At 34.0% G+C, this 9,953-nt stretch overlaps 1 protein-coding gene across 1 annotated transcript; it reads left to right on the top strand.

Moving 5' to 3' along the window:
* Positions 1-7,035: 7,035 nt before the first annotated feature.
* On the top strand, positions 7,036-7,974 carry LOC122222574 (olfactory receptor 4L1-like). The gene has a single exon (XM_042943139.1). The coding sequence runs from the start codon at positions 7,042-7,044 to the stop codon at positions 7,972-7,974; it is 933 nt and encodes a 310-aa protein (XP_042799073.1). The 5' UTR covers positions 7,036-7,041.
* Positions 7,975-9,953: the final 1,979 nt, after the last annotated feature.

Here is a 9,953-nt window from a genome sequence, read left to right as displayed (position 1 = left end):
TACAGGGCTTGAACTCATCTAAAGTTGCATTTGTAACTTATTGTTGTTAAAATATCTATTACTATTTGTCAACCATATGGAGTCTGTACAGAGGCACTGTGATCTGAATGAGGATAATAATACTTTCTCACTATATAGCCTCAATATGCTAATCATCTTTAGTAGAATTTAAAAATACACTGAAAAATAAAGTTTTCCAACATATCTTTAGTACCCAAATAGTTTTTGAAGAATCAGTATCAACTAAAATGCTAAAAACTAAAACCATGAACTGCTAGCAAAGCTTGCTCAACCAGATAACATATCAATGTTTTTTCAACTGGAATAAGTCATTCATGAAACATCTAGAAAAATATTTACTAGGTACCAAGCACTGCCCAAAGCAATACAGATACATGGTTATAGACAGAGACCTGATGCCTGTTCCGAAGAGAATATCAAAGGGGAGGGATCTATGTTAGGTGTGGTGGTTTTAGAAGATCACTTTAAGAGGAGACATTTATACCAACACATTAAGAAAGCTCCAGAATTAGACATTTGAGCAGGGAAAACAGCATTTCTGGCAAAATGGCCAGTGCACATAGACATTGCAAAGTGAGAAAGAGTTTTTAAGTATTAAAGGTAGACCTTGTAAAGGAGACTGATGAATAAAAGAGAGAAGGCCTATGCTGAGATTTTACAGAAAGGAAAAGTCCAGAGTATTCAAGCATAGTGGATTCCTTTTTATTGTCAATGTAAATTGAAGTGTTTTAGGAAAGGGAGGGATGGGATCCAGCATACCTTATAGTTGGGTGTACCTCAGTCCTCACAAGTAGAGAATATAATGCAGCAAACGTGAAAGCAGGGGGAATAGTTATTGGGCTGTTTCAGATGGTAAGCCTTATTTTATTAAATAATACAAACAGTGAGTTTGTGGAAACTGTAAAGACTTCCAAAGGCAAATAGAAAAGCTAAAATTATTCAAGCACCTTTGGAACCAACTCTTTTTATATCTTTAAAAACATTTTTAAATGTCTATCTTTAAAAATTGTTTAATATTTTTTGTTTTTTATATGAATTTTTTTATTTGAGTATAGTTCACACACATTAGTTTCAGGTGTACAACACAGTGATTTGACAAATTTGTACATTATCTACTATGGTCACACGAACTGTAGCTCCATCACCATACATCACTAATATCCTTGACTATATTTCTTATGCTGTTCCTTTTATTCCTGTGACTTTTTCTTTCCATAACTGGACGTATCTCCCACTCATCTATTTTGCCCATTCCCCCACCTGCCTCACCTCTGGCAGCCATCAATTTGTTCTCTGTATTTATATCTCTACTTATGCTTTTGGGTTTTTTTTATTCATCTGTTTTTTTTTTTAGATTCCAGATATGAGTGAAATCTTACAGTATTTGTCTTTGTCTGAATTATTTCACTTAACATGGCACCCTCTAGGTCCATCCATGTTGTTGCAACTGGCAAGACTCCATTCTTTTTTATAGCTTAGTAATATTCCATTGTGTATATCTATCTTCCTTATCCATACCTCTAGTGATGGACAATTTGGTTGCTTCCATACCTTGGCCATTATAAATAATGCTGCAGTAAATGTAGGGATGCATAAATATTTTCAAAGTAGTGTTTTCATTTTCTTTAAATACCCAGCAGTGGAATTACTGGATCATATAGTAATTCTACTTTTAATTTTTTTGAGAAATCTCCATACTTTTTTCCAGTGGCTCTGCCACTTACATTCCCACCACAAGATTCATTTTTCTCCACATCCTCACCAACACTTGTTATGTCTTATCCTTTTGATTCTAGCCATTCTAACAAGTGTAAGGTGGGTGAATATCATTGTGGCTTTGATTTACATTTTCCTGATAATTAGTCATGGTGGGTATCTTTTCATGAGTCTGTTGACCATCTGTATGTCTTCTTTGGAAAAGTATCTTCACAGGTCCACTGCCCATTTTTGGCTGGATTGTTTGGGTTTTCCTAGTGTTGAGTTATATGAATTCTTTATATATTTTAGATGCTAACGCCTTATTGGATATATCAGTTGCAAATATTATCTCCACTCAGTAAGTTACCTTTTTCTGTTGCTGATGGTTTCCTTTGCTGTGCAAAAGCTTTCAAATATACCCTGAATATCAAACTTACCTACTTTCCCTCCTCATCCCCTTCTCCTTTTTAAGTATATCTTCCCTACTTGAGTTTGGTCCTAGACCGTGTGCTTCTAACACTGAAAAATTCTATGTGTACCATGCTTACCAACTGGTTTGGGTAATCAAATCAGGGCATCAAATATTGTTCTAATATTGTATTTCTAATTTCTATATTTAAGAATCCTTTTCTTTCTTGCAAGATCTCAAATGCCACACTAAACTGTGACATATATCTCCTCAGCAGAAATATTTTTAAAAGACATTTTTCATGGCAATTCTAATTGGTAATAGCTGCATGGGGAAAATAAAATTTTTTATAAAATTCCTAGATTCTGTCAAAAAGAGTGAGAAATCTGTTAGCAATGTCTGCTATGCCTTTCTCAGTGTAGGCTATTATATTAAATATATTAATTTTACTTGAATAAATTCATTCAATTACTAACTATAAATATTGAGATTGATAAAATAATATTAATAGAATTATAATTTCAAGTCTATCATCTATGATAGATCCATTTTCTGTTAATGTGTTCATCCTTCCCCAACCAAAACACTTGAATTAGTGCTTTTTCTGAAAAGCACTTACTAGTGAAAGTTCACATGGCTGATACACTTCACAAACTCACAATCCACTTAAATAATGAGAAAGTATGTCCTTGCTCTGAACTCTAGGTAACACCAGCACGTTTATTTTAATGATTCCCTTTGGGGGTTGATCACCAGTCTGCATCTTACTTATGTTCTTGTCCTTTTTTTCTTTCTGTACCTACCAATGATTGTCAATTCATGGAGGTTAAAAAAGATAATATATATTCAGGATCTCACTGTATCTTCACATCTTTGAAGAGGCCACTCTTCAGCTAGAACTGGTAGGTTTCAATAGCAGTGCTAAAGAAAACTGCAATTGCACACTTTAATAAAGGAGAAGACATTTTATAAGAAACTTAGAACTAAGTGAAAACCATATTATTCTGATCATGAGGGCAATAGTAAAAGATAATTTTGGTCAAATAGTAACTGAACACTGTATCTACTTTCAGTAAGAGTAAGAGCCACATTCCTGATCTGAGGGATCAGTTTTATAGCTTGAGTTCATGTTCAGGAATATAAATTTGAATTAGTTTAATCCTTACAGGGTAAAGATATAAAATAAAAAATAATTTAGGATATTATAAAATAATGGAACAACTATGTTCTTCCTTGGCTAAGTTTAGCATCTGTGACAAGTCTGAAATGTAAAATAATAAAATATCATATCAAGAAAATGAGAAAAGGTGATTTCATATTATTTATCTATGTTTTACTTCCCCACATTGAGTATTTCAACACAGAAAACACATAATATGCTAAGATAATGATTAATTTAAATCATTTTTTTATTTTAATTTTAATTTTTTTACATTTATTTTACAGAGAGGGACGGAGGGAGGGAGAGAGAGAGCAAGTGAACAAGCTGATACAAGTGAGCAGGGCAAAGGCAGAAAGAGAGGGAGAATCCCAAGAGAGTTCCATGCTGTCAATACAGAGCCAAATGGGGGTTCCATCCCATGAATGGTGATATCATGACCTGAGTTAAGTCAAGAGTTGGACACCCAGTTGTGTGAAATTTGGCAGAGGACAGATAGTGCGATTTTTTTTGTCATGTTAATAAAATTAGGCCTGAGTCATGCAGGTTCAATTTTTTAAATCAATTTTTAAAAAATGTTCCCCTCAAGTACACTTACTTTGTTCACTGAAGTCATATAACCTTTCAATCAATACAATTGTCCAAGTGTACTGCTAATGTATTTGTTTTGGTAATTTTGCAACCCAAGGTCTATTTCCTATTCTTCTGCACCCACTGGCCTTTTTCCTACCTACCTTTAAAACAATTATTTTAATATTTTAAACCTGATCAATATATGAGCGTGAAGCCCTTTGTGCATCTATAATGCTGAGCCCTTTACTATCAAATATACACATTTTTTAATTAGAAAAATATTTATAGTGGCCATTTTGTCAGCAAATCTTTTACATTTGAAACATTTTTTGTTGTATTTTTTTTAATGTTTATTTAAAACAGAGAGAGACAGAGCATGCGCAGGGGAGGGGCAGAGAGAGAGAGGGAGACACAGAATCCGAAGCAGGCTCCAGGCTCCAAGCTGTCAGCACAGAGCCCTATGTGGGGCTCGAACCCACACACCGCAAGATCATGACCTGAGCCGAAGTTGGACGCTCAACCTACTGAGCCACCCAGGTGCCCCCCAAACGTTTTTTGTAGTGAGTGAATATCACCTGTGATTTATCCAATCTGTATATGGCTTCACCCTCTCATAAGAAAGATTGATAGAAAACCCTCAAGTTCAATAAAAACTGCATAGCATTTATTCTCACTAAAAGAACTATTTAAGTACATTTGTGGAAATGTATGGAAAAAGACTTTTTTACTGAACATATACACACAGTATTGGACGTCCCACAGCTTTTCTTCCTCAGGTAAGCAACCTCAGTGTAAAAAAGTACAGTAAGTTTTCATCCTTTAGTCACATAAAAAACACAGGAAAAAGTCAGACTCTCCAGTCATAGGTCATCCATCCCATTCTCAGACAAATTTCCTTCTAGAGAGAAACCAAACCATGCCCTATCTACTTTATCTGATTATTTTTCATTTCTTTTCAGTTCATCGTGTTTGTATAGTACACACCATACAAAAGCTTAAGCTTTCCATTTGAGGTTTAACTGTGGCGTAAGTTAGGAAGAATTCTTTTGTTTCTCATACTCTATTTTTGCCTGTGTCTGAGTAGAAAACTATATATTTTAAAGAGAGTTCATCTTCGATCATTTGTACAAATCCACATGTTGAATGATTTAATCTATCATAACATATTTGAATCCATCTCTATGTACACTTGGCTGGAGATATTTTATAAAGGAGTTCATAACATTTCAAAAATCCTAAATTAATATTGTTCTTTGCTTTTAATTTTCCAATTTACATATTAAGCTATAAAAATTACTTTTAGAATTCTCAATATTTTTCCTTTAGTATTTTGTGACTGAGGACTATATGGTTTTAAAACTATTCATAACTAGTATGTAACTCATTGACTACATGAACTAGAATACCAATGGTGATAATAAATCTTTGTAATGAAAACAATTAGGTAATTATATCATTTAAATTTAAAAGAGAAAAATACATTTATTTACACTAAGTCTTCTTTACCAAGTCTTCCATTGTAAAATTCTCCTGTGGTTCTTAACTGGTTTGAAACTCTATAATCACCAGAAAATGAGATAATGCTAAAAACAGAATTTTGTGAATGCACACACCTACCGTCTATGTATGTACAATAAAATATACAAATATATTCCATATATATTATCCTTTGGAATCTCATAACAACCTGTAATTTGCAGAGTAAGTATAATTTATTCTTACAACAAAATAAATCCATGTTCAAAGGAGTTAAAGAGCATATTTCCCTCGTAAATGTTGATGACAGGACTAGAATATAACTCTTGACTCTTGGTTCAGTTTTTTTCCTTATTCTACTAGTTGGGCTAAACAATAACACCTGAATATTTCATGAACTATTAAGCCAAAAACTGTGTATTCAGAGTAAATTTTCCACAACCTGTTCTGATGCTCCAGAACTAGAATGTGGTGTAAATATATGTATTTGTGTTTACGTGTATATGTATGATTCTGTATCTGTGTCTGTGTTTGGTGTGTATCACTAATAATTTTTCAAAAAAGTAAAAAACAAAACAGAAAATAAAAGCTGTGACCAAAAGGTATAAGTAAAATGAAAAAGTGTATAAAAATGAGCCATCAGTCAGTCCAACATGGGAACACATATAGAGTACAAGTGTCAAAGATATATGAGAGAGTAAGAGTCAAGAATCAGTCTGCAGACAAATGTGAAATATCAGAGGAAAGCACTGGGTACAAAGAATAATGGTACTTATTAAAAAATTGCTGGTTGTTCAGAGTCCATCTATATATTAAATGCAAAGGGACAAGAAGGCAAACTCCAGCCAGGAACCCAGCAACAATAGATTCATGAAAATAGGCAAAAAGTCTCAACACTCTAGGTCAGCAGTTTGCCCAGAAACAAAAGTATTAAAGAGCATTTAAAAAGATCATAAAGGAGGAGGAGGAGGAGGGAATGAGAGAGAAAAGAAGGAAGGGAAGAAACAAACATGGTTGTGGGGAGGAATAGAGGAAGGAGAGGAAGGAGAGGAAGGAGAGGAAGGAAAGGAAGGAAGGAGAGAAACAAACCAGTACATTGAGAAATATTTGTTTCTGCCCAGAAACTAGGAAGCCTGTTTTATTATTTATGGTTTTTGTGGGCGACGGTAAGAACATATGACAGGCTATAGCCAGTTTAAAGCTTCACGAAGAATTTGCTAAATTCCTAAAGTTATTTGCTTTGTGGCAATATAATTAAACTCAATGCACATACATGAATATTTCAAATAATAGGTACCACAAAGTTATATGACCATATTACTATCCACTTGAACTAATTCATTTGACTAATGGCCATTTGGTTCCTCTAGTCATTGACCCATTGAACTCATGGTTCATAAACTCATGATAGAAACAACAAATCCATGTGGAGACACAATCTATGCCTGAAAAATATGTTTATAAAATTTTACAATAAGCTTCTCTTTTGTGACTATCTGGCTTTAAAAAATGCAGTAAAGTGAATGTTCCTTGAATTAATCTATTAAAATGCATTTTCCAGAAATGCCCATCTTCTCTTTTTCTATGTGAATCAAGCACTACTCTCTATATGGCCATACCTTCAAAACTATCAAAACTTAAATGGTCACTTTTTCCAGATTTTCTACATTTTAATGACTTTGAAAACTCCTACATAGACTAGATAATGAATAACTCAGTGGTAACGGAGTTTGTTTTGTTAGGACTCACCAACACTTGGGAACTTGAAATTTTCTTTTTTTTCATATTTTTGTTGGCCTATGCAGCTATTGTGGCAGGAAACTTTCTCATCGTGGTCACCGTAACCTTTGACTCACATCTGTACTCCACACCAATGTACTTCCTCCTTGGAAATCTCTCCTTTCTGGATATGTGTATTTCTACAATCACAACCCCTAAGATGGTCACAGATTTTCTCAAGGAGAACAAAACTATTTCCTTGTGGGGCTGTATGGCTCAGATGTTCTTCCTCCACTTTTTAGGGGGCAGTGAGATGACTCTTCTCATAGTCATGGCTGTTGATCGGTACATTGCAATATGCAAACCTCTTCACTACACATCCATCATGAACCGCCGGGTCCTCATGGGCTCTGTGCTGCTGTCCTGGGCAGTTGGTTTTGTGCATACGATGAGCCAGATGGTTTTTACTATCAACTTGCCCTTCTGTGGTCCCAATATAGTGGACGATATTTTTTGTGACCTTCCCCTAGTTCTAAAACTTGCCTGCACTGAGACCTATGTTCTGGAGTTGCTGGTAACTGCTGACAGTGGACTGTTGTCTTTCATCTGCTTCATACTCTTGCTCGTTTCCTACACTGTCATTCTGGTAACTGTCCGACGTCGATCTTCTGGTGGACTCTCCAGGGCTCTGTCCACACTGTCCGCTCACATTACTGTGGTCACTCTGTTCTTTGGGCCAATTATCTTCATTTATGCTTGGCCATTCAGTAGCTTTTCAGTGGATAAATTTCTTTCTGTGTTTTATTCAATTATTACACCTTTACTGAACCCCATTATTTACACTCTAAGGAATCAGGAGATGAAAGCAGCCATTAGTAGACTGAAGACCAAACACACCCACAGAATAAAGTGGTATTAATTCGTCTGTAGACTTTTAAAAATATTCATCATGTATATTGAAATTATCGCATGTTCCATCATTACACAACCATGACATATTTAGGTTTTTTGGGAATTATTTTCACTGAAATTTAACCCAGTTGGGGTTAATAATTTTTTAATGTAATAAAGAATTAAATAGAAAAAAAATGTCCCACTAAACTATAGTTGAAAACCCAGAAATGTTCAAAACTAGATTTCATCAAATAAAGAGAAATCAAATATAAATTGATCTATTTTTAATTCAGAAATAGGGATCTTTCAGCTCAATTCTCTAGTTGGGTAAGTATGCATAAAATTGCATGAACTCTTCAACTCACAAGTACACACAAATAAACTCATTTTTATGGATCTTAATATGCGTAAGAATTATTACTCTCTTTGACAAGGCAAATAAGCTAGTTTCTATGAGTGGGTATGTTCAAACAGTAACTGTCATGTATGACAGGAGAAGAGGCACATATTTCTTTCTTAAGAACATAGAAATTCCATCTGATATATAGGTGAAACACAACTCATTTTACCTTATTCCTTCATTCTTGTTTGTATTCATATTTGTTCTCACAAAACTTTCCCAGAACCAAGTAAGAACATTACTACTGCATTAATCCTCATAGACAAGGAAAAAGGAAGAAGTTTCTATATATCCCAGGCATTCACTTCACAACAAAACAGGAAATATTCAACCTTATTAAGTTGTATAAAGTTTAGTCAATTATAAAGGTTAATTTATGGTCCATGGTCATTAGAATAAAGACATTCCATGACCTCTATGATATCAAATTCAAATGCTCTGCTTTTGCCCACTTAGGGTCCCTTTTATAACCTATCCAATACATTTTCTTCATTGCCTCTTAAGCAAATAAGTATTAAGCATATGCTCTTAATTATATTTGTGTAATATACTATCTGTAGACCAAAGGGTGCTTTAAAGATGTATTCCTAGCCATATGTGCATGACATATTTTAGACTAAATTTCTATTTTAAAAAACACATTAAGGAGGATAGTAACCAGGTCCCTAAGAATCATTGGGCATATTTGTATCTTTTTCTTTTGAGCTATTTTAATCATAAGGTGTAGACACCTTATGTGGCTTAGTAGAGATAATCAAGACCTCTAAGCAACCATCTATACCCAGTTATTTTACTGTAGCAAAGATCATCACTATCATCAACTCCAGAGGCATCATTCCTTTTCATGCTTTTAAAATTATTTCTCTCATTTTTCATACATTGTGCATAAAATATATTTTTTGTGTGTTTTTACCCTGATATACATGGAATCTATATATGCTATTATTGTAAAAGCTATTTTTATCTCTGTTTAGTGTCTTAAAGAGTTATCTCTTTTGTGTTTCTCTGGTTCATTATTTTTTACTATGAAAAAAACATGTAACATCTTAACCATTTTTTAGCGTACAAGTGTTAACTTTGTGTACCCTGTACAACAGATTTCTAGAACTTTTTCATCTTGCAAAATAAAAGCCTATATTCATGGTTCTAGAATTCCCCTTTCTGCCTCTAGCTAGCTCCTGGAAATCACCATTTTACCTTCCATTTAAGGGTTTAGCTGTGTTAGATACTTCATGTAATTGGATCATGCAATATTTGTCTTTTTGTGACTGGCTTGTTTCACATAGAATAATTTCCTCAAACTTCAACCATATTGTAACATATGACAGAATTTCCTTCTTTTTAAGGCTAAATACTATCCTGTTGTATGTATATGCCACATTTTCTTTATCCATTCATCCGTAAAAGGATATTTAGTTTCCTGTCTCCTCTTGGCTATTGTAAATAAAGCTGTAATAAACATGTGTGTGCAAATATGTCTGCCAGACTCTGTTTCAGTTCTTTCGGATACATATCCAGAAGTCAGACTGTTGTATCATATGGTAATTCTATTTTTAATTTTTTGAGGAACCTTCATACTTTTTTCCAGAGTGGCTATACCATTT

Source organism: Panthera leo, chromosome B3 (genome assembly GCF_018350215.1).
Source record: "Panthera leo isolate Ple1 chromosome B3, P.leo_Ple1_pat1.1, whole genome shotgun sequence".
Taxonomy (NCBI): Eukaryota; Metazoa; Chordata; class Mammalia; order Carnivora; family Felidae; genus Panthera; species Panthera leo.
The sequence above is the reverse complement of the archived record's forward strand: the minus strand, read 5'-3'. Positions and strand labels throughout refer to the sequence as shown.